The sequence below is a fragment of the Nerophis ophidion genome, linkage group LG07 (genome assembly GCF_033978795.1).
Source record: "Nerophis ophidion isolate RoL-2023_Sa linkage group LG07, RoL_Noph_v1.0, whole genome shotgun sequence".
Classification (NCBI taxonomy): domain Eukaryota; kingdom Metazoa; phylum Chordata; class Actinopteri; order Syngnathiformes; family Syngnathidae; genus Nerophis; species Nerophis ophidion.
In genome coordinates, this window is record NC_084617.1 from 70,757,709 (window position 1) to 70,783,017 (window position 25,309).

At 43.7% G+C, this 25,309-nt stretch overlaps 2 protein-coding genes across 6 annotated transcripts in view; one reads left to right on the forward strand and one right to left on the reverse strand.

Annotated features, from left to right (window-relative positions):
- Positions 1-5,145, forward strand: part of upb1 (ureidopropionase, beta) — a 32,719-nt gene extending 27,574 nt beyond the window's left edge. The window contains exon 10 of the mRNA XM_061907037.1: positions 4,708-5,145. Within this exon, the coding sequence (XP_061763021.1) occupies positions 4,708-4,791 (84 nt within the window). The 3' untranslated portion in view covers positions 4,792-5,145. The remainder of the gene's footprint in view (positions 1-4,707) is intronic.
- On the reverse strand, positions 4,844-24,508 carry gucd1 (guanylyl cyclase domain containing 1). 5 transcript variants are annotated; one of them, XM_061907040.1, is made up of 7 exons: positions 24,406-24,508; positions 24,132-24,199; positions 15,411-15,495; positions 14,166-14,331; positions 11,089-11,180; positions 10,773-11,014; positions 4,844-9,098 (listed from the first exon to the last, which is right to left on the reverse strand). In XM_061907040.1, exons 1-7 carry the CDS (start codon positions 24,477-24,479, stop codon positions 9,007-9,009), a joined length of 819 nt encoding a protein of 272 aa, XP_061763024.1. In that variant the 5' UTR covers positions 24,480-24,508; the 3' UTR covers positions 4,844-9,006. The 5 variants fall into 5 exon arrangements, with proteins under 5 accessions (XP_061763024.1, XP_061763027.1, XP_061763026.1 ...); XM_061907043.1 differs by having other exon boundaries at positions 24,100-24,199; positions 24,267-24,480; XM_061907042.1 differs by having other exon boundaries at positions 24,267-24,479.
- Between the last annotated feature and the right edge of the window lie 801 nt (positions 24,509-25,309).

Below are 25,309 nucleotides of genomic sequence, written 5' to 3' on the forward strand. Positions count from 1 at the left end.
GATACCAGACCCAATAATGCAAATGAGCTAAAGGCCGCTATTGAAGCATCCTGGGCATCCATAACACCTCAGCAATGCCACGCTGCATTGAGGCAGTAATCCGTGCAAAAGGATTCCCAACCAAGTATCAATCCATCAATCAATCAATGTTTATTTATATAGCCCCAAATCACAAATGTCTCAAAGGACTGCACAAATCATTACGACAACAACATCCTCGGAAGAACCCACAAAAGGGCAAGGAAAACTCACACCCAGTGGGCAGGGAGAATTCACATCCAGTGGGACGCCAGTGACAATGCTGACTATGAGAAACCTTGGAGAGGACCTCAGATGTGGGCAACCCCCCCCCCCCTCTAGGGGACCGAAAGCAATGGATGTCGAGCGGGTCTAACATGATACTGTGAAAGTTCAATCCATAGTGGCTCCAACACAGCCGCGAGAGTTCAGTTCAAGCGGATCCAAGACAGCAGCGAGAGTCCCGTCCACAGGAAACCATCTCAAGCGGAGGCGGATCAGCAGCGTAGAGATGTCCCCAACCAATAAAGGCGAGCGGTCCATCCTGGGTCCCGACGAGCGGTCCATCCTGGGTCTCGACTCTGGACACCCAGTACTTCATCCATGGTCATCGGACCGGACCCCCTCCACAAGGGAGGGGGGGACATAGGAGAAAGAAAAGAAGCGGCAGATCAACTGGTCTAAAAAGGAGGTCTATTTAAAGGACAGAGTATACAGATGAGTTTTAAGGTGAGACTTAAATGCTTCTACTGAGGTAGCATCTCGAACTGTTACCGGGAGGGCATTCCAGAGTACTGGAGCCCGAACGGAAAACGCTCTATAGCCCGCAGACTTTTTTTGGGCTCTAGGAATCACTAATAAGCCGGAGTCTTTTGAACGCAGATTTCTTGCCGGGACATACGGTACAATACAATCGGCAAGATAGGATGGAGCTAGACCGTGTAGTATTTTATACGTAAGTAGTAAAACCTTAAAGTCACATCTTAAGTGCACAGGAAGCCAGTGCAGGTGAGCCAGTACAGGCGTAATGTGATCAAACTTTCTTGTTCTTGTCAAAAGTCTAGCAGCCGCATTTTGTACCAACTGTTATCTTTTAATGCTAGACATGGGGAGACCCGGAAATAATACGTTACAGTAATCGAGACGAGACGTAACAAACGCATGGATAATGATCTCGGCGTCTTTAGTGGACAAAATGGACAAAAAGTACTGAGTGCATTAATTGACATTTTCAAATGTTTGATTTTGTTTTGCTGTTTTAAATCTTTTTTTTTTAGTTGGTCTGAGGAAACATTCTATTTTTTTGAGATAGGATTTTTGAGTTTTCTTAAGCTGTATACCATAATCAGCTATATTAAAATAATAAAAGGCTTGCAATATTTCAGTCAATGTGTAATGAATCCAGAATGTATGACATTTTCATGTATTTAGTTACCGGTACATTACAGAAAATAAAGGACTTTATCACAATATTCTAATTTTCCAAGACAATCCTTTGTGTTCCATTGGGCTTAGTACTTTGAAGAGAAGGCAGTAACAGTGTAGTGTTGTGAATTACAATTGACGATGTGGGCTGCAGAGGGCAGTGTGGATGAATGATCAGCAGCCATGAGCTTGTTTTCAAAAGAAGCCTACCATTATGGCCACTGGCAATGCATTGTGGGAAATGGGAGACCTCTATAACAGCGCTATATAAGCGAAACACGGAGAAAAGGTTGACTTGTTCACAAACACCTATTATTCAAATCCAGCCAGCATTAAAATAGGGTCATTCAAAATAGTTCAAATATATTGAGCATCTCATTCACGTAAAGTCGTGCTCGTAAGTTTACATACCCTGGGAGAATTTATAATTTCTTGGCCAAAGTAATTTGGAGTGACGGCTTTCTTCTGGCGACTCGACCATGCAGCCCATTTTTCTTCAAGTGCCTCCTTATTGTGCATCTTGAAATAGCCACAACACAATTTCTCAGAGTCCTGTATTTCAGCTGAAGTTATTTGCGGATTTTTCTTTGCATCTCAAACAATTTTCCTGGTAGTTGTGGCTGAAATCCTTGCTGGTCTACATGAATCCCTCATTTTCCACTTCTTAATCAGCGTTTGAACACTGCTGATTGGCAGTCTCATTTTATTGGATGTCTTTTTATACCCCTTTCCTGTTTTATGCAGTTCAATTACCTTTTCTCGCAGACCCTTTGACAATTCTTTTGCCTTCCCCATGACTCAGAATCCAGAAACATCTGTGCACTGGATGAAAGTTGCAATAGTCTGTCAGAAGCCCAGAAACTTACTGACCTTTTACACACACATTAATTACAAACAAATATATCACAGGTGAGCATTGGAACCTTGATTAGCCATTCAAACCTGTTTGAGTTAAATTTTGTGGATGTTATCAGATCAAAGTCACTAGTGCAGGGGTCGGGAACCTTTTTGGCCAAGAGAGCCATACAAGCCAAATATTTTAAAAATTATTTCCGTGAGAGCCATATAATATTTTATTCAAGACTGAATACAACTAAATCCGCGCTTTTTTAAGTAAGACCAACATTTTTAGTGTATAATAAGTCTCTTATTCTTTTTAATAACATTGTTATTCTGAAGCTAACCAACAATAAATAAAATACTTTTTACCATTAATGCGACTTCTTGAACAGGTGCGGTAGAAACCGGATGGATGGATTAAAATGCATGAGAATGTTTTATATTTTGAACGTTATTTTTGACACTGTGATTACCAGCGGAATTATTCATTACTTACCGTGTTAAGCAATGTCAACTAAGATTGATCTGAGAGCCAGGTGCAGTCATCAAAAGAGCCACATCTGGCTCTAGAGCCATAGGTTCCCTACCCCTGCACTAGGGTATGTAAACTTTTGATCAGGGCCATTTGGGTACTTTCTTTTGTCATTTTGATTTAAATATAGAGTAAACACAGTTGTTTTCCAATAAATGGATTCACACAACCTTTAGGCATAAGTGGAAGAAAGGTTTTTTTGTGTTATCATTCATATTCTCTGAAGAATGGCCAGGAAATCATAAATTCTCACAGGGTTTGTAAACTTATGAGCACAACTGTGTTAGCAATTGTGACAAATACGTCACATCAGGTTTTCCGTAGCAAATTAAATTAATGGCTGGCTAAAACTAAAGCATGATAGCGATATTTTCCTGGCTTGTTTTGTGTGAATTTATTGAAAAGAATATTGCACCGGTGAATTATTTGACATCTCATTAGAACATTCAAATTGTTAAACGGCCCGAAATTGACTAGCGGTAGAAATTGATTGATTGATTGATTGAAATGTGTATTAGTAGATTGCACAGTACAGTACATATCGCACTAAATGGTAACACCCGAATACGTTTTTCAACTTGTTTAAGTCAGGGTCCACGTTAACCAATTCATGGTAATGTTAAAAAAAATGGATGAATGACTTTAAAAGTATCTTTCATTGCAAAAAAAACAAAAAACGTTTTGAACATTAGCTTGCTTGCATGGTACAGCTGCCACTTTGGGGAAGCCACAAGCGTTGTCAGATGCGAAATGTCAAATTATCGTCCAGTAAACTTAAACTGGGGCGCTAATTAATATAATACCTCTTCTCACTCCTGCGCTTACCAAAGGCATGCAGCAAAAATTTGAGTGTGATGTAAGGATAACATCATGAAAAGCACATTTAATTAAAAAAAATGTTATGGTCTTCCCTTTACTTATAAATGAAATCCATGCAAGCTCCTTCTGATTAAAAGCATCAATAACTTGTTTATAGAAGTCTTCCTTATCTTTCTTCAGTTTTAAAGGTCTCTCTGTCTTGATGGAGATCTTCCTTTATTACCTCCTGCTTCGATTGAAAGTTCAGTTCAGAAAACTGCTATCAGACCGCTGCTATCAGTTAGCTCGGCTCCTCAAGTGCGGATGACGACAGAATTATCCTCGGACAACTACCCCTCCCGTTCTGCCCTGTGGGTGATCTCTTTATCCCACCGCTGCCACCATGAAGTGTTATTGTATAAATAATACGCTGGGTATTTAGGACTGGAACATGCTTTATTTCAGCCAGGTTGTTAGGAGTGTTACATCCTAAAAGGTCCGTCGTTCACCCCAGGCGTCATTTCCGTCCCAGAACATATCACGTCACTCATTGTCACTTCTTCTGCAGCCGAGTAGTCGCAAGAAGGATCACTAGCGCCCTCTACCACCAGGAGACGGTAGTCATTTAATGACTCATATTTGACACACGCAGCTACGGTATATTAATAAAACATAGCTGCTTACTGTTCTTTTTAGCATACCGGTATTCAATAGATTGGATTTTAAATTCTACTGAATAGCTCTAAATTTTCTTCCCTTTATGCGATTTCAAATTACCATTTTGAAAATGATGACAGGGGAAGTGTCACTCGTGACGTCACGAGTTTGACCCGGCGGTAATACTAAGCATGCACTAATTATTTTGCGTAGCGAGTTTGACTTGGCAGTAATTCAAGGCAGGCGCATACTATATGCCCGGCGGCAATTCAAGGAAATATGGTAGTCATAATTGGGTTAATATTGCTTCTTTATGCTTTCTTTTTTTAGTTTATTGTTGGTATGAAGCTTTTTTTGTGTGTTAATACCACTGGTATAAAATCGACAGAACTGTGATTTAAAAGCCTTCCAATAAAATGTAAATTCTGTTTCTGCAGATGACTGGGCGCTATTCCGAGTATGCAGAGGAACTCACCCAAGCTGTCAGACATGACTACAAGCCCAATGTAGTGAAAGAATAGCTCACAAAGCCTCTAACGCACGTTGATAAACCTCCACAGCATGAGACTAAAATGTTGTCATTTGTACTTTATTTTGAAACATAAATTAAAACCCACTCTGTGTACTGTATATGTCATGTTTAATTTAAACAGTATTTACTAAATTCCATGTGAAAAGTGTAGTGCAACTTTACACCAGAATGACAAGGATAATAACCAGTGAGGATGTGATACATTGTTCTCTTACTTCGAGAATGAATACGTTTAGTCCCTTTTGTCAAAACTTTGTTCTGTCTTTGATGTTTCCATGACACCAAGTGTTTTTCACTTATGAAAACATAACAAATACAAGAGAATAAAACAGATGAATTCATAGTCAAGTGTGTTCTTCTTAAGGCAGCATTTGCTTTAAAATATTTCATTGAATTTCCCTTTGGGGATTAACAGAGTGTTATCTGTGATTGGACCATGTTCCATACATGCACTAGACACCTGCACAATCTAACAAAAAACTCCATCAATCCAAAGATAAACACAATGCTCAGTTTATCTTACAGACCCCAAATCAAGTGAAGTTGGCACATTGTGTAAATGGGAAATAAAAACAGAATACAATGATTTGCAAATCCTTTTCAACCTATATTCAATTGAATAGACTGCAGAGACAAGATACTTAACGTTCGAACTGTAAATTTTTTGTATTTTTTGCAAATATTAGCTCATTTGGAATTTGATGCCTGCAACATGTTTCAAAAAAGCTGGCACAAGCAGCAAAAAAGATTGGGAAAGTTGAGGAATGCTCATCAAACACTTATTTGGAGCATGCCACGGGTGAAGAGGCTAATTGGGAACAGGTGGGTGCCATGTTTGGCTATAAAAGCAGCTTCCATGAGCTGCTCAGTCATTCAGAAACAAGGAAGGGCGAGGGTCACCACTTTGTGAACAAATGGGTGAGCAAATTGTCGAACAGTTTAAGAACAACATTTCTCAAGGAGCTATTGCAAGGAATTGAATTGTTTCATCATCTACAATCCGCAAATCATCAAAAGGTTCAGAGAATCTGGAGAAATCACTGCACGTAAGCGGCGATATTACGGACCTTCGATCCTTCAGGTGGTACTGCATCAAAAAGCGACATCGGTGTGTAAAGGATATCACCACATGGGCTCAGGAACACTTCAGAAAACCACTGTCAGTAACTACAGTTGGTCGCTACATCTGTAAGTGCAAGTTAAAACTATACTATGCAAAGCCAAAGTCATTTATCAACAACACCCAGAAACGCCGCCGGCTTCACTGGGCCTGAGCTCATCGAGGATGGACTGAAGTGGAAAGGTATTCTGTGGTCTGATGAGTCCACATTTCAAATTGTTTATGGAAACTGTGGCTGTTGTGTCCTCCGGACCAAAGAGGAAAACAACTATACGGGTCTGTTATAGGCACAAAGTTAAAAAAAAACAGCATCTGTGACAGTATGGGGGTTTATTAGTGCCCAAGGCATGGGTAACTTTCCAATCTGTGAAGGCACTATTAACGCTGAAAGGTCCATACAGGTTTTGGAGCAACATATGTTGCCATCTAAGCAATGTTATCATGGACGCCCCTGCTTATTTCAGCGAGACAATGCCATGGCTTCGTAGTAAGAGTGTGGGTACTAGACTGGCCTGCCTGTAGTCCAGATCTGTCTCCCATTGAAAATTTGTTTAGCTTTATGAAGCCTAAAATACCACAATGGAGACTGTTAAACAACTTAAGCTGTACATCAAGCAAGAATGGCAAATAATTCCACTGAAAAAATGTGTCTCCTCAATTCCCAAATGTTTACTGAGTGTTGTTAAAAGGAAAGGCCATGTAACACGGTGGTAAAATCGCCCATGACGATTAAATTCTAAGGTCATGATTATTTGCAAAATAACTTTCTTAGTTGGAACATTAAATATCTTGTCTTTGCAGTCTATTCAATTGAATATAAGTTGAAAAGGATTTGCAAATCATTGTATTCTGTTTTTATTTACGAATGACACAACGTGCCAACTTCACGAGTTGTTAGTTCCAAATCATGTTGTCACTTACTCCAGGTCTCCTGAGAGCAGACCATGTTGACTCCACACATGGCTGCAACTCGGACTATTTCGCCAACCCTGCTTTGCACAGCGCTGACCTGTAATGAGACGACCAGTGTGTTTCCAGCAGGAGTTACATCTTTGCAGTCTATTCAACTGAATATAAGTTGAAAAGGATTTGCAAATCATTGTATTCTGTTTTTATTTACCAATTACACAACGTGCCAACTTCACTGCTTTTGGGTTTTGTACTTTCTCCCTTTCATGTAGACAAATACTGGAAACACCTCTTACTATCGCAGTGCAGTAATACACATATACTGTAGATAGTATTATAGAAGTGGGATAGCATCCTTACAAACTGAGCATTATTATCTTTGCAAAGGTAGAATTGAATTACCTGAGACTTTCAAAGCTCCACACGTTGTCATTTGGTGAACAAGTGACTTTTTCAAAAGTAATGCTGAAGCTCTAACACAAATGATTTTAAATAAAGCGATTAGTGTCAGAAGAAGACCTGAATAAAGTGTACCCACTACTTCCTGAAAACTCCTATTTTAGGTCATTTGTCGCAATTCATCTAGCAGGGGTACCTCAGTTTTCAAACGCCTCACTTTGTGTGATCCGACAAAAAATCTTGGCCAAAATATTTCCCTCATTTTTTGTCCGACCACACATTGCGCAAAAACAAATTTCAGAGTGCCCACAGACTTCCATGTGTTGGCCTCTGCAAACATTATTTTAATCATTTCAATGATCATTTAATTCAGGGGTCACCAACGCGGTGCCCGCGGGCACCAGGTAGCCCGTAAGGACCAGATGAGTCGCCCGCTGGCCTGTTCTAAAAATAGCTCAAATAGCAGCACTTACCAGTGAGCTGCCTCTATTTTTAAATTTTATTTATTTACCAGCAAGCTGGTCTCGCTTTGCTCGACATTTTTAGTTCTAAGAGAGACAAAACTCAAATTGAATTTGAAAATCCAAGAAAATATTTTAAAGACTTGGTCTTCACTTGTTTAAATAAATTCATTTATTTTTTTACTTTGCTTCTTATAACTTTCAGAAAGACAATTTTAGAGAAAAAATACAACCTTAAAAATTTTAGGATTTTTAAACACATATACCTTTTAAATTCCTTCCTCTTCTTTCCTGACAATTTAAATCAATGTTCAAGTAATTTTTTTTTTTATTATTGTAAAGAATAATAAATCAATTTTAATTTAATTCTTCATTTTAGCTTCTGTTTTTTGCAACAAAGAATATTTGTGAAATATTTCTTCAAAGTTATTATGATTAAAATTCCCAAAAATTATTCCGGCAAATCTAGAAAATCTGTAGAATCAAATTTAAATCTTATTTCAAAGTCTTTTGAATTTATTTTAAATTTTTTGTTCAGGAAAATCTAGAAGAAATAATGATTTGTCTTTGTTAGAAATATAGCTTGGTCCAATTTGTTATATATTCTAACAAAGTGCAGATTGGATTTTAACCTATTTAAAACATGTCATCAAAAATATATGTTTATTGTGAGAAATCATTGAGATGATCAGTGTTTCCACAAAGATAAATATCATTAATTATTAATAATAACATAGAGTTAAAGGTAAATTGAGCAAATTGGCTATTTCTGGCAATTTATTTAAGTGTGTAGCTCTTCGCATTTATCAGTACCTAAGAAGTAGCTCTTGGTTTCAAAAAGGTTGGTGACCCCTGATCTTATTGTATTCTGCAACATTTTCTGCATGTACAACACTATGAAATGTGTTCATATTTTTGACTGTAATAGATTAATTGGTTCTACATTTTTTCTGAGGGGGAAAAATGATCCAGTTTTCATTCAATTCTGATTACTAACAAAAACCAAGGTACCTCTGTGTTGTAGTTTCTCTTAATCCGCTTAAGGTAAAAAAAAAAAAAACAACAACACATGATTAAATAATTAAAATTCATACTTAAACACTCAAATACAATATAAAACAATTCAGCATTACCTATTCAGTTCAATCCCGAACTGAGTCCAGGCTAAGTGGTGTTGGCTTTATAAAGGGGGAATAAGGTAATGGAGTCTTCTTAGTGTGACGTGTTGGACCCAATAGCACCGACGAGGATGACCAAACAGGATCTGGACCAAAGAAGGAAGTTGTCAACTTCCATAATGTCAAACAAGCGTCAATCAGCTCTCCTTAAAGATAAAGAGAATGTCCTCATCTGTCCCGTAGCTCCGTCGAGCCTCCTCGAAGTTCGTGACGGAAGTGCAGCAGACACCTGAAGTAAACAGAACATGAGATATCGTCAAAGCATTTTTGCAGCTTTGTGAAATATTTTCTTGCACCGTATGATGAAAAAAAATGATCAAATGATATTTATTCAGGTGTACTGGAGAGGAGGCTTCGCCGGATAGTCGAACCTCGGATTCAGGAGGAACAGTGTGGTTTTCGTCCTGGTCGTGGAACTGTGGACCAGCTCTATACTCTCGGCAGGGTTCTTGAGGGTGCATGGGAGTTTGCCCAACCAGTCTACATGTGCTTTGTGGACTTGGAGAAGGCATTCGACCGTGTCCCTCGGGAAGTCCTGTGGCGAGTGCTCAGAGAGTATGGGGTATCGGACTGTCTTATTGTGGCGGTCCGCTCCCTGTATGATCAGTGCCAGAGCTTGGTCCGCATTGCTGGCAGTAAGTCGAACACATTTCCAGTGAGGGTTGGACTCCGCCAAGGCTGTCCTTTGTCACCCATTCTGTTCATAACTTTTATGGACAGAATTTCTAGGCGCAGCCAAGGCGTTGAGGGGATCCGGTTTGGCGGCCACGGGATTAGGTCTCTGCTTTTTGCAGATGATGTAGTCCTGATGGCTTCATCTGGCCGGGATCTTCAGCTCTCACTGGATCGTTTCGCAGCCGAGTGTGAAGCGACCGGAATGAGAATCAGCACCTCCAAGTCCGAGTCCATGGTTCTCGCCCGGAAAAGGGTGGAGTGCCATCTCCGGGTTGGGGAGGAGACTCTGCCCCAAGTGGAGGAGTTCAAGTACCTAGGAGTCTTGTTCACGAGTGGGGGAAGAGTGGATCGTGAGGTCGACAGGCGGATCGGTGCGGCGTCTTCAGTAATGCGGACGTTGTATCGATCCGTTGTGGTGAAGAAGGAGCTGAGCCGGAAGGCAAAGCTCTCAATTTACCGGTTGATCTACGTTCCCATCCTCACCTATGGTCATGAGCTTTGGGTCATGACCGAAAGGATAAGATCACGGGTACAAGCGGCCGAAATGAGTTTCCTCCGCCGGGGGGCGGGTCTCTCCCTTAGAGATAGGGTGAGAAGCTCTGCCATCCGGGAGGAAGTCAAAGTAAAGCCGCTGCTCCTTCACATCGAGAGGAGCCAGATCAGGTGGTTCGGGCATCTGGTCAGGATGCCACCCGAACGCCTCCCTAGGGAGGTGTTTAGGGCACGTCCAGCTGGTAGGAGGCCACGGGGAAGACCCAGGACACATTGGGAAGACTATGTCTCCCGTCTGGCCTGGGAACGCCTCGGGATCCCCCGGGAAGAGCTGGACGAAGTGGCTGGAGAGAGGGAAGTCTGGGCTTCCCTGCTTAGGCTGCTGCCCCCGCGACCCGACCTCGGATAAGCGGAAGATGATGGATGGAAGGATGGATATACCGTTTATGACGAGTAATATTGAGCAAAAAGGTCAAATTTTTTTTCCTACCAAGAAAAGTGCACTTGTTATTAGTGAGAATATACTTACTTTAAGGTATTTTTGGGTTCATTGAGGTCAGCTCATATTACTTGTTTTGGAAAGTCTTGACAAGCTGAATTTTCTCGTTCTATTGGCAGATCATTTTGCTTAGTTCAAGTAAAAATACCCCTCATTTTTTGTATTTTTTTTTTCTTGTTTTTGAACCCTGACTTTTTGCAGTGTATTAGTTTCCCCTGATGGGATGCGAATACTCACGGTCAGAATATGCAGGGTTGTTGTACAGAATGCAGCCAGTGGTTCTGTTGAAGCCGCGCACGACCACAAAATGACCCTGGTACTCGGGCTTCCTGCAGAAACACTTCTGGCCCACAGGGAGGAAGCAGCAGTATTTGACAGGTGCAGAGCAGAGTTCACATGTCAAGATGACGGCGTTGATGAGCACGATGGCAACATGACGCTGTTCCAGGTGGGACTCAATTTCCTGAATAGTCACAGAGCTGTGAAGAGACGAGAAACAGAATTATTATCAGAAACAAGGCCACACGAGCCACTTTCGATCAAGGATGCCTACCATTTCTTTACCAGCACGCCATTTTTCTCTGCTTCAAGGAAAAGCTCATTGACTCGATCTTCTTCCATATCAAAATGCTTTTTATAAAATGACTGCAAACAAAGAAAAACATAGCCATGAACAACTTCATTCATTAATAGTTTTTGTTTGTAGAAATTACAGATGTGTTCTGGGGCAGAACTTTGTTTTAATGGGATACCACAAGCGGCCAGTCACACGTGTGGGTATTGAATTACAGTCATAGTCAAAAGTTTACATACAATTGTAAAGAACATAATGTCATGGCTATACTGAGTTTTTTTGCGATTGAGTGATTGGAGAACATAGTTGTTGGTCACAAAAAACATTCATGAAGTTTGGTTGTTTAATTAATTTAATATGGGTCTACTGAAAATGTGAGCAAATCTGCTGGGTCAAAAGTATACATACAGCAATGTTAATATTTGGTTACATGTCCATTGGCAAGTTTCACTGCAATAAGGCACTTTTGGTAGCCATCCACAAGTTTCCAGTTGAAATTTTTGACCACTCCTCTTGACAAAATTGGTGTAGTTCAGCTAAATTTGTTGGTTTCCTGACATGGATTTGTTTCTTCCGGACTTTGGGAAGGCCATTCTAAAACCTTAATTCTAGCCTGATTCAACCATTCCTTGACCACTTTTGATGTGTGTTTGGGGTCATTGTCATGTTGGAACACCCAACTGCACCTAAGACCCATTCTCCGGGCTGATGATTTTAGGTTGTCCTGAAGAATTTGGAGATAATCCTCCTTTTTCATTGTCCCATTTACTCTCTGTAAAGCACCAGGTCCATTTGCAGCAAGACAGACCCAGAGCATAATACTACCTCCAACATGCTTGACGGTAGGGATGGTGTTCCTGGGACTAAAGGTCTCACCTATTGCCGGGTATTGTGGCCAAACAGCTCAAAGTTTGTTTCATCTAACCACAAAACTTTTTTTTTTCCCCCAAGATGGCGCTGTTGTAGTGGCTGCTGTTGGCAGGAGCTCTGTGCTCTTGTGTCATCCTTTTGTGTTTCCCTCTAGTTTTCATGTGTTATTATATTTTTTTGCCTTTTGGTCCGGGACCCTTTGGGACTGTGTGACAAGGGGTGGCACTTTTGTGACCTCTGTGGTGCTTTTTTTTTTTGTGGACTTCTGGATCTGCCTGCTGGGAGCTTTTTGGCCATGGAGACCAGCTGCCGGGTGTCTGCCACACCGGAGTCGGTTTGGAGAGACTGGAGGAGATGCGGATGAGGGGACAGGGCTGCGGAGCTAGCACTGAGTGCTGGGACGGAGAGTCTTCGTGGTGTTTTGGCTGGGTGAGCAGGTGTCGGACACCTCAGTCACCTTGGACGTATCATCGCTCATCCATGCGGACTGGACACTGGCCGGGAGTGGAGTCGTCTGCCTTGGTTGCTTTGTTGGGTCTGCTCCTGTCTCTGGCCCTGCTCCCTCCACCCCAGCGGACAATGGCATGGAACACTGCAGAGGCCACCACAGTGGATATGTTTCTTGTACTTTTTATTCATAGCTGTATGTAGAAGTGTCTGGTTTTATCTGCTGCTTTAATGTCTTTAATGTCCTCTGTGTTCTTTGATGTTTCCCTCTTACACACATGCAAGAGGGATGTGTACTATGGCTATGAGTTGTTTTTTTCCCTTGGCCTCATTCTGCAGCTCCTCTCCAGGGCCCAGGCTAAGACCGATTTTTTTTATTTTATTTTAATCTTCTATTTTTTTCTCCCATTCCCCCACCCTTGTTTACCTGTATCTCATCTTTTTTGTAAGGGGCGCTGGAAGCCGGCAGACCCGTCAGCGATCCTGTTCTGTCTCCCTGTAACGTTTGTCTGATCTTGGATGAGATTGTGCTGAAAATTTTAATTTTCCCGAAGGAACTCTCCTGACTGAATAAATAAAGTACTATCTAATCTAACTTTCCTCCATAAGGTCTTATCTTTGTCCTTGTGAAGTCATATGAAACAAAAATGTAGATGTTTGGCCGCATTTCCCAGCAATATGTGTAAAGGAGAAAAGGCGAGGCCTTTAATCCCAGGAACACCAAACCTACTGTCAAGCATGGTGGTGGTAGTATTATGCTCGCCCCTGTTTTGCTGCCAATTGAACTGGTGCTTTACAGAGAGTAAATGGGACAATGAAAAAGGAGAATTACCTCTGAATTCTTTGGGACAACATAAAATCATCAGCCCGGATGTTGGCTCTTGGGCGCAGTTGGGTGTTCCAACAGGACAATGACCCCAAAGACACGTCAAATGTGGTAAAGGAATGGCTAAATCAGGCTAGAATGAAGGTTTTAGAATGGCCTTCTCAAAACCCTGACTTAAACTGGTGGACAATGTTGAAGAAACAAGGCCATGTCAGGAGAGCAACAAAATTAGCTGAACTGCACCCATTTTGTCAAGAGGAGTGGTCAAAAATTTCAACCAGAAGCTTGTGGATGGCGACCAAAAGTGCCTTATTGCAGTAAACCTTGCCAAAGGACATGTAACCAATTATCAACATTGCTGCATACATACTTATTACCCAGCAGATTTAGTCACATTTTCAGTAGATCCATAATACATTCATAAAAGAGCCAAACTTCATGAATGTTTTTTGTGACAAAAAAGTATGAGCTCCAATCATTCTATCACAAAAAATAACAGTTTATGAAATTATTGGAAATTTAAGACATCCATGACATGATGTTCTTCACAAGTGTATGTAAACTTTTGACCACGACTGTTCAAACTCTCCAAAAGGAGGGATCAGCCCATCCAAGCACAATGAACATTTATAATTTTACTTGGTTCCATTACTGTTAATGTGGATTGTTTACAGTTTGTACGTTGATTAAAGTTTCATTTAGATATTAGATAAAGTAAAGGTGCTTTTATAAAAGAACAGAATGAGCAAATTATAAGAATAAATATAAAAGCACTGAACACAAAAGGGCTTATGAACACAGAAACCCCTTATGCTAAAATATGAGGCTGCATATAACACTAAATTTAGAGAAGCTTGCGAGTCAGCTCTCACTCATCAAAAAGCCAGACTTCTCACCAGTTGTGCAATTGTACCTGATTCCTAAAGCCCTTATCAACACCCAGTGTCTGCGTGTAGAAGCAATGCTTGATTCCGAGATGGCACATGAGGTAGGCCAGGTCAATAGTCCACACACTCTCTGTCATCTTCAGCTCTCCGCATGCCCTCTGGAACTCCTCATCGCTGATGGGATGCAGATACCTGCCACAGGACAGTCACAGGCTCACTCATACTCCTTCTACTACTCACTAAACGCTTATAATGTAGATATGGTTTACTTGGGGGGTTTTATTTGGGGGGAAATGAGCTCCAATGGCTCTTTGTATGGGGCTTCACGGTGGAAGACGGGTTAGTGCGTCTGCCTCACAATACGAAGGTCCTGAGCAGTCAGGGTTCAAATCCAGGCTCGGGATCTTTCTGTGTGGAGTTAGCATGTCCTTCCCGTGAATGCGTGGGTTCCCTCTGGGTACTCCGGCTTCCTCCCACTTCCAAAGACATGCACCTGGGGATAGGTTGATTGGCAACACTAAATTGGCCCTAGTGTGTGAATGTGAGTGTGAATGTTGTCTATCTGTGTTGGCCCTGCGATGAGGTGGCGACTTGTCCAGGGTGTACCCTGCCTTCCGCCCGATTGTAGCTGAGATAGGCACCAGCGCCCCCTGCGACCCCAAAGGGAATAAGCGGTAGAAAATGGATGGATGGATGGGCTCTTTGTATGCTGAAGGTTGCCGACCCCTGGCATAGGTTGATTGGCAACACTAAATTGGCCCTAGTGTGTGAATGTTGTCTGTCTATCTGTGTTGGCCCTGCGATGAGGTGGCGACTTGTCCAGGGTGTACCCTGCTTTCCGCCTGATTGTAGCTAAGATAGGTACCAGCGCCCCCGCGACCCCAAAGGGAATAAGCGGTAAAAAATGGATGGGCTCTTTGTATGCTGGAGGTTGCCGACCCATGGGATAGGTTGATAGGCAACACTAAATTGGCCCTAGTGTGTGAATGTGAGTGTGAAGGTTGTCTGTCTATCTGTGTAGGTCCTCCGATGAGGTGGCGACTTGTCCAGGGTGTACCCCGCCTTCCACCCGATTGTAGCTGAGATAGACTCCACCGCCCCCCGCGACCCCAAAGGGAATAAGTGGTAGAAAATAGATAGATGGATGGATGGTTCTAGCCTGTGAAAGTTCCTTTGCATTCATTTTTTAGACCTTGCAGCCTTAACACGATTGCCCCTGTCGGCCACCGTACACACCGGTGTTCTAGGTCTAGTCCTGCAGAATGACTTACCTGAGAACCATTCTGGAGCAGGCGAGCCCACAGTCCCAGTGGTACAGCTGCCGAACAACCGGTACATCCAGCAAGACGGCATCATCTTGGGAGAACACAGTTTGAATACAACCGTTCTGGCGCAAGTGTGGCCGGTGTTGTGCCGAATTATGCGCCCCCGCCTTAGAATGCACCCCCTGGCGGGAGCACGCTTACATCACTCGCTTGCCTCACTCGTCTTCAAAAAGTATCTAAACTCGGCTCTGCAATCGCCCCTTTCGGCATAAAAAAGTACATAAAAAGGTGAAATAATTCAAGTTTTCCTTACTTGTGGATGGGTTCAAAATTGTGAGCCTTTAATGATTTTGCCGTCATTCGAGTGGCTTAATTCGCCGTCATTCAAGTGCCTGAAATCGCCTCTTTCGGGATAAAAAAAGTACATAACAAGGTAAAATAATCCAAGTTTTCCTTACTTGTGGATGGATTAAAAATTGTGAGCCTTTAATATTTTCGCCTTCATTCAAGTGGCTGAAATCGCCTCTTTCGGCATAAAAAAAGTACATAAGGTAAAATAATCCAAGTTTTCCTTACTTGTGGATGGATTAAAGATTTAGAGCCTTTAATGATTTTGCCGTCATTCAAGTGGCTGAAATCGCATCTTTCGTCATAAAAAAAGTACATAACAAGGTAAAATAATCCAAGTTTTCCTTACTTGTGGATGGATTAAAAATTTTGAGCCTTTAATAATTTCGCCGTCATTCAAGTGGCTGAAATCGCCCCTTTCAGCATAAAAAAAAAGTACATAACAAGGTAAAATAATCCAAGTTTTCCTTACTTGTGGATGGATTCAAAATTGTGAGCCTTTAATGATTTCGCCGTCATTCAAGTGGCTAAAATCGCCTCTTCCGGCATAAAAAAAGTACATAACAAGGTAAAATAATCAAGTTTTCCTCATTTATGGATGGATTAAAAATGTTGAGCCTTTAATGATTTTGCCGTCATTCAAGTGGCTGAAATCGCCTCTTTCGGCATAAAAAAAGTACATAACAAGGTAAAATAATCATCCATCCATCTTCTTCCGCTTATCCGAAGTCGGGTCGCGGGGGCAACAGCCTAAGCAGGGAAACCCAGACTTCCCTCTCCCCAGCCACTTCGTCTAGCTCTTCCTGGGGGATCCCGAGGCGTTCCCAGGCCAGCCGGGAGACATAGTCTTCCCAACGTGTCCTGGGTCTTCACTGTGGCCTCCTACCGGTTGGACGTGCCCTAAACACCTCCCTAGGGAGGCGTTCGGGTGGCATCCTGACCAGATGCCCGAACCACCTCATCTGGCTTCTCTCGATGTGGAGGAGCAGCGGCTTTACTTTGAGTCCCTCCCGGATGGCAGAGCTTCTCACCCTATCTCTAAGGGAGAGCCCCGCCACACGGCGGAGGAAACTCATTTCAGCCGCTTGTACCCGTGATCTTATCCTTTCGGTCATGACCCAAAGCTCATGACCATAGGTGAGGATGGGAACGTAGATCGACCGGTAAATTGAGAGCTTTGCCTTCCGGCTCAGCTCCTTCTTCACCACAACGGATCGGTACAACGTCCGCATTACTGAAGACGCCGCACCGATCCGCCTGTCGATCTCACGATCCACTCTTCCCTCACTCGTGAACAAAACTCCTAGGTACTTGAACTCCTCCACTTGGGGCAGGGTCTCCTCCCCAACCCGGAGATGGCACTCCACCCTTTTCCGGGCGAGAACCATGGACTCGGACTTGGAGGTGCTGATTCTCATTCCGGTCGCTTCACACTCGGCTGCGAACCGATCCAGCGAGAGCTGAAGATCCCGGTCAGATGAAGCCATCAGGACCACATCATCTGCAAAAAGCAGAGACCTAATCCTGCGGTTACCAAACCGGAACCCCTCAACGCCTTGACTGCGCCTAGAAATTCCGTCCATAAAAGTTATGAACAGAATCGGTGACAAAGGACAGCCTTGGCGGAGTCCAACCCTCACTGGAAATGTGTTCGACTTACTGCCGGCAATGCGAACCAAGCTCTGGCACTGATCGTACAGGGAACGGACCGCCACAATAAGACAGTCCGATACCCCATACTCTCTGAGCACTCCCCACAGGACTTCCCGAGGGACACGGTCGAATGCCTTCTCCAAGTCCACAAAGCACATGTAGACTGGTTGGGCAAACTCCCATGCACCCTCAAGAACCCTGCCGAGAGTATAGAGCTGGTCCACAGTTCCACGACCAGGACGAAAACCACACTGTTCCTCCTGAATCCGAGGTTCGACTATCCGACGTAGCCTCCTCTCCAGTACACCTGAATAAACCTTACCGGGAAGGCTGAGGAGTGTGATCCCACGATAGTTGGAACACACCCTCCGGTCCCCCTTCTTAAAGAGAGGAACCACCACCCCGGTCTGCCAATCCAGAGGTACCGCCCCCGATGTCCACGCGATGCTGCAAAGTCTTATCAAGCAAGACAGCCCCACAGCATCCAGACCCTTAAGGAACTCCGGGCGGGTCTCGTCCACCCCTGGGGCCTTGCCACCAAGGAGCTTTTTAACTACCTCAGCGACCTCAGCCCCAGAAATAGGAGAGTCCACCACAGATTCCCCAGGCACTGCTTCCTCATAGGAAGACGTGTTGGTGGGATTGAGGAGGTCTTCGAAGTATTCCTTCCACCTATCCACAACATCCGCAGTCGAGGTCAGCAGAACACCATCCGCACCATACACGGTGTTGATAGTGCACTGCTTCCCCTTCCTGAGGCGGCGGACGGTGGTCCAGAATCGCTTCGAAGCAGTCCGGAAGTCGTTTTCCATGGCTTCCCCGAACTCTTTCCATGTCCGAGTTTTTGTCTCCGCGACCGCTGAAGCTGCACACCGCTTGGCCTGTCGGTACCTGTCCACTGCCTCCGGAGTCCTATGAGCCAAAAGGACCCGATAGGACTCCTTCTTCAGCTTGACGGCATCCCTCACCGCTGGTGTCCACCAAGGGGTTTTAGGATTGCCGCCCCGACAGGCACCAACTACCTTGCGGCCACAGCTCCGATCTGCCGCCTCGACAATAGAGGTGCGGAACATGGTCCACTCGGACTCAATGTCCAGCACCTCCCTCGTGACATGTTCAAAGTTCTTCCGGAGGTGGGAATTGAAACTTTGTCTGACAGGAGACTCTGCCAGACGTTCCCAGCAGACCCTCACAATGCGTTTGGGCCTCCCAGGTCTGTCCGGCATCCCCCCCCACCATCGCAGCCAACTCACCACCAGGTGGTGATCGGTAGAAAGCGCCGCCCCTCTCTTCACCTGAGTGTCCAAAACATGAGGCCGCAAATCCGATGACACAACTACAAAGTCGATCATGGAACTGCGGCCTAGGGTGTCCTGGTGCCAAGTGCACATATGGACACCCTTATGTTTGAACATGGTGTTTGTTATCGACAAACTGTGACAAGCACAAAAGTCCAATAACAAAACACCACTCGGGTTCAGATCCGGGCGGCCATTCTTCCCAATCACGCCTCTCCAGGTTTCACTGTCGTTGCCAACGTGAGCGTTGAAGTCTCCCAGTAGGACAAGGGAATCACCCGGGGGAGCACTTTCCAGTACTCCCTCGAGTGTTCCCAAAAAGGGTGGGTACTCTGAACTGCTGTTTGGTGCATAAGCACAAACAACAGTCAGGACCCGTCCCCCCACCCGAAGGCGGAGGGAGGCTACCCTTTCGTCCACCGGGTTGAACTCCAACGTACAGGCTTTGAGCCGGGGGGAAACAAGAATTGCCACCCCAGCCCGTCGCCTCTCACTGCCGGCAACGCCAGAGTGGAAGAGGGTCCAATCCCTCTCGAGAGAAGTGGTTCCAGAGCCCTTGCTGTGCGTCGAAGTGAGTCCGACTATATCCAGCCGGAATTTCTCGACTTCGCGCACTAGCTCAGGCTCTTTCCCCCCCAGTGACGTGACGTTCCACGTCCCAAGAGCTAGCTTCTGTAGCCGAGGATCGGACCGCCAAGTGCCCTGCCTTCGGCTGTCGCCCAGCTCACAATGCACCCGACCTCTATGGCCCCTGCTATGGGTGGTGAGCCCATTGGAGGGGTGACCCACGTTGCCTCTTCGGGCTGTGCCCGGCCGGGCCCCATGGGAACAGGCCCGGCCACCAGGCGCTCGCCATCGTGCCCCACCTCCGGGCCTGGCTCCAGAGGGGGGCCCCGGTGACCCGCGTCCGGGCGAGGGAAATCTGGGTCCATGGTTTTTCATCTTCATAAAGGTCTTCGAGCTGCTCTTTGTCTGATCCCTCACCTAGAACCTGTTTGCCTTGGGAGACCCTACCAGGGGGCTTTATGCCCCCGGACAACATAGCTCCTAGGATCATTGGGACACGCAAACTCCTCTACCACGATAAGGTTGCAGCTCAGAGAGGAGGTAAAAAATAAGGAGGTAAAATAATCAAGTTTTCCTTATTTATGGATGGATTAAAAATTTTGAGCCTTTAATGATTTTGCCGTCATTCAAGTGGCTGAAATCGCCTCTTTCGGCATAAAAAAAGTACATAAGGTAAAATAATCCAAGTTTTCCTTACTTGTAGATGGATTAAAAATTTAGAGCCTTTAATGATTTTGCCGTCATTCAAGTGGCTGAAATCGACTCTTTTGGCATAAAAAAAAGTACATAATGTGAAATAATCCAAGTTGTCCTTACTTGTGGATGGATTAAAATTTCTGAGCCTTTAATGATTTTGCCGTCATTCAAGTGGTTTTAATGAGTTCGACGTCATTCAAGTGGCTGAAATCGGCTCTTTCGGCATAAAAAAGTTCATAACAAGGTGAAATAATCCAAGTTTTCCTTACTTGTGGATGGATTAAAAATTGTTAGCCTTTAATGATTTTGCCGTTATTCAAGTGCCTTTAATGGTTTTGCCGTCATTCAAGTGGCTGAAATCGCCTCTTTCGGCATGAAAAACGTTCATAAAAAGGTGAAATAATCAAAGTTTTCCATACTTGTGGATGGATTCAAAATTGTGAGCCTTTAATGATTTGGCCGTCATTCAAGTGCCTTTAAGGATTTCGCCGTCATTCAAGTAGCTGAAATCGCCTATTTCGGCATGAAAAAAGTACATAACAAGCAAAATAATCCAAGTTTTCCTTACTTGTGGATGGATTAAAAATTGTGAGCCTTTAATGATTTTGCCGTCATTCAAGTGGCTTTAATGATTTCGCCTTCATTCAAGTGGCTGAAATTGCATATTTCGTCATAAAAAAAGTACATAACAAGGTAAAATAATCCAAGTTTTCCTTACTTGTGGATGGATTAAAAATTTTGAGCCTTTAATGATTTTGCCATCATTCAAGTGGCTGAAATCGCCTCTTTCGGCATAAAAAAAGTTCATAACAAGGTGAAATAATCCAAGTGTTCCTTACTTGTGGATGGATTCGAAATTGTTAGCCTTTAATGATTTCGCCGTCATTCAAGTAGCTGAAATCGCCTATTTCGGCATGAAAAAAGTACATAACAAGCAAAATAATCCAAGTTTTCCTTACTTGTGGATGGATTAAAAATTGTGAGCCTTTAATGATTTTGCCGTCATTCAAGTGGCTTAATTCGCTGTCTTTCAAGTGGCTTAAATCGCCTCTTTCGGCATAAAAAAAGTACATAAAGTGAAATAATCCAAGTTTTCCTTACTTGTGGATGGATTAAAAATTGTGAACCTTTAATGATTTCGCCGTCATTCAGGCTATTCAGATAAGGCGAAAACAATAACCATTTAATATTGAAGTAAGTGAAGTGAAGTATATTTTTATATAGCGCTTTTTCTCTAGTGACTCAAAGCGCTTTACATAGTGAAACCCAATATCTAATTTTTACATTTAAACCAGTGTGGGTGGCAGTGAGAGCAGATGGGTAAAGTGTCTTGCCCAAGGACACAACGGTAGTGACTAGGATGGCGGAAGCGGGGATCGAACCTGCAACCCTCAAGTTGCTGGCACGGCCACTCTCCCAACCGAGCTATACCAATATTGGAATATTTGCTGTTCCGAAAATGTATTGTCTACCTTGACAGCTTACCGTAAAGAATATATACGCAAAAGTAAGCCTCTAGACCAGGGGTCGGGAACCTTTTTGGCTGAGAGAGCCATACAAGCCAAATATTTTTAAAAGCATTTCCGTGAGAGTCATATAATTTATTTATTTTTTAACACTGAATACAACTATATGCGTGCATTTTTAAGTAAGACCAACATTCATAGAGTATAATAAGTCTCTTATTCTTTTTAATAACATTGTTATTCTGAGGCTAACCAAAAATAAATTAAAAAAATCTTACCATTAATGCGACTTCTTGAACAGGTGCGGTAGAAACCAGATGGATGGATGAAAATGCATGAGAATGTTTTATATTTTGAACCTTATTTTTAACACTGTGATTACCAGTGGAATTATTCATTACTTATCGTGTTAAGCAATGTCAGCTAAGATTTATCCGAGAGCCAGAAGCAGTCATCAAAAGAGCCACATCTGGCTCTAGAGCCATAGGTTCCCTACCCCTGGTCTATATGTACTTTTTTAGAGACATCAAGGAGAACGAATGTTTGCTGCTTCATTCGACGTGATCCGATACTCGTATTTTAAAAATATGACATTTTCTTGCTACCTGAAAATGCACCCCCCTTTGTCACCGATTCTGTTCATAACTTTTATGGACAGAATTTCTAGGCGCAGTCAAGGCGTTGAGGGGTTCCGGTTTGGTGGCCGCGGGATTAGGTCTCTGCTTTTTGCAGATTATGTGGTATTTATGGCTTCATCTGGGCGGGATCTTCAGCTCTCACTGGATCGGTTCGCAGCCGAGTGTGAAGCGACCGGAATGAGAATCAGCACCTCCAAGTCCGAGTCCATGGTTCTCTCCCGGAAAAGGGTGGAGTGCCATCTCCGGGTTGGGGAGGAGACCCTGCCCCAAGTGGAGGAGTTCAAGTACCTAGGAGTCTTGTTCACGAGTGGAGTAAGAGTGGATCGTGAGATTGACAGGCGGATCGGTGCGGCGTCTTCAGTAATGCGGACGTTGTGCCGATCCGTTGTGGTGAAGAAGGAGCTGAGCCGGAAGGCAAAGCTCTCAATTTACCGGTCGACCTACGTTCCCATCCTCACCTATGGTCATGATTTTTGGGTCATGACCGAAAGGAGAAGATCACGGGTACAAGCGGCCGAAATGAGTTTCCTCCGCCGTGTGTCGGGGCTCTCCCTTAGAGATAGGGTGAGAAGCTCTGCCATCCGGGAGGAAGTCAAAGTAAAGCCGCTGCTCCTCTGCATCGAGAGGAGCCAGATGAGGTGGTTCAGGCATCTGGTCAGGGTGCCACCAGAACGCCTCCCTAGGGAGGTGTTTAGGGCACGTCCAACCGGTAGGAGGCCACGGGGAAGACCCAGGACACGTTGGGAAGACTATGTCTCCCGGCTGGCCTGGGAACGCCTCAAAATCCCCCGGGAAGAGCTAGATGAAGTGGCTGGGGAGAGGGAAGTCTGAGCTTTCCTGCTTAGGCTGCTGCCCCCGCGACCCGACTTCGGATAAGCGGAAGAAGATGGATGGATGGATGGATGAGTCCCCAGAGTGTCATGTGTCTATGACAGGGGTAGGGAACCTATGGCTCGCGAGCCAGATGTGGGTCTTTTGATGACTGCATCTGGCTCTCGGATAAATCTGAGCTGACATTGCTTAACATGATAAGTAATGAATAATTCCACTTGTAATAAGTGTTAAAAATAATGTTCAAACCATAAAATATTCTCATGCATTTTTAGTCCATCCATCCGTTTACTACTGCACCTGTTCAAGAAGTTGCGTTAAGAAGTTATTTATTTATTGGACGGCGTGGCGCAGTGGGAGAGTGGCCGTGCGCAACCCGAGGGTGACTGGTTCAAATCCCACCTAGAACCAACCTCGTCACGTCCGTTGTGTCCTGAGCAAGACACTTCACCCTTGCTCCTGATGGGTGCTGGTTGGCGCCTTGCATGGCAGCTCCCTCCATCAGTGTGTGAATATGTGTGTGAATGGGTAAATGTGGAAGTAGTGTCAAAGCGCTTTGAGTACCTTGAAGGTAGAAAAGTACAACCCATTTATTGTTGGTTAGTGTGGGGCTTGTCCTCCTGGGGGTCTTCAGACCACAAAGCACCGACATGAAAGCCCGTTTCAGGATTACATTATTGTTTTATTTTTCAATAAGTCTCTCAGTTGCTTTCCAGCAATTGTATTTTTCTCTTTCGTTCTCGCTCGCGCTCTGGCTCCAGCCCCAACTCCGTCTCTCCTCCTGGCTTCTGGTTATAACAGAGCGACAGGTGATTAGATGACAAGGCTCAGGTGGGCCAGCTACACAGCTCTCGCTGATTTCGAAGCCGGTCCTGGCACACACCAGTTCGCTGCAGGCCCGCAGGCCACGCCCCCTCCACAGTTAGCTTCAGAATAGCAATGTTATTACAAAGAATAAGAGATCTATTATACTCTAGAAATGTTGGTCTTACTTAAAAATGCACGCGTTTAGTTGTGTTCAGTGTTAAAAAAAAATATTATATGGCTCTTACGGAAATACATTTTAAAATATTTGGATTTTTGGCTCTCTCAGCCAAAAAGGTTCCCGACTCCTGGTCTATGAGGTTCCTAGCCAGATATAGATGAGGGGTGCATAATTCGGCACAACACCGGCAGTTGTTGACATGGTGTCACTCACCTCTCATTCTGACATCAGCTGGAGTCACTCACCTGTCATTCTGCCGTCTTTTCTCGCCTTCTGCCTCCGAGCGACGTTAGCGAAACATGTCAACTTAAACCTGCGGCATATGCGTCAACTAAGTGGGGTTTCTTCATCGAGAAAGAACAGTACCAACGACACGTTACCTGCCTGGCGAGCCTTATTAAAAATTATATTTGACAGGTTCGCTGCTTATATTGCTAAGATTTAAACCTACTGGACGGTTTCAACATGAAACATTTGGACGAGGACGCAGCGAGGTGACAACAAAAACACTTGGCTTACTTTACTGCCGTTTTCGGTTCGCCATTGTTTTCTTCCTCGGTTGGTAGAATGTGGTGTCGCAGACAACAAGGCATGCTGGCATCGCCATCTAGCGGATGCAAGTGTACACTGTCGCATGCTTCTGACGCTGTCAGCCTTGAAGGATTCGATGAAGAAGAGGTTTTATTTTTATAGTCACAATTTAAAAAAAATATGTACATATATTTTACATTTCACCTGTAGTAACCATTTGCATGGTTCCCTTGAAATGTTATGATGGTTAATAAATTAAAATATTATTCTGTGTGTTTTGTAGTTACCATAAAAAATCTAAATATAAATAAATAAATAATAAATAAATGAAAAATATATATATATTTTTTTTTTCAAATTTTTTAAAATTATATTCAACACATTTAAAATGTGTTAAATCATTTATGTATTTTAGTCGGCAAAACGTGATTTAAAAAAAAATATTATATTGTATTTTTTATAAATATATTTCACATTGTCGAAAAACTGATATGTAAATATAATGAAATTTAAAACAATCATACATATACATACATACATATGTATATACATATATATCCATCCATTTTCTACCGCTTATTCCCTTTGGGGTCGCGGGAAGCGCTGGTGCCAATATCAGCTACAATTAGGCGGAAGGCGGCGTACACCCTGGACAAGTCGCCCTCATCGCAGATATATATACATATATATATATATATATATATATATATAAATTGGACCTAGTGTGTGAATGTGAGTGTGAATGTTGTCTGTCTATCTGTGTTGGCCCTGCGATGAGGTGGCGACTTGTCCAGGGTGTACCCTGCCTTCCGCCCGATTGTAGCTGAGATAGGCGCCAGTGCCCCCCGCGACCCCGAAAGGGAATAAGCGGTAGAAAATGGATGGATGGATA

What these genes read in the sequence shown, in the direction of transcription:
- gucd1 (XM_061907040.1), bottom strand. Translation starts at nt 24,479, where the DNA reads ATGCCTTGTTGTCTGCGACACCACATTCTACCAACCGAGGAAGAAAAC. An exon ending in GAACCGAAAACGGCAGTAAA is followed by an intron (nt 24,200 to 24,405) that starts GTAAGCCAAGTG and finishes CATATGCCGCAG; the next exon opens with GTTTAAGTTGACATGTTTCG. An exon ending in GGCGTGCTGGTAAAGAAATG is followed by an intron (nt 11,015 to 11,088) that starts GTAGGCATCCTT and finishes GTCTCTTCACAG; the next exon opens with CTCTGTGACTATTCAGGAAA.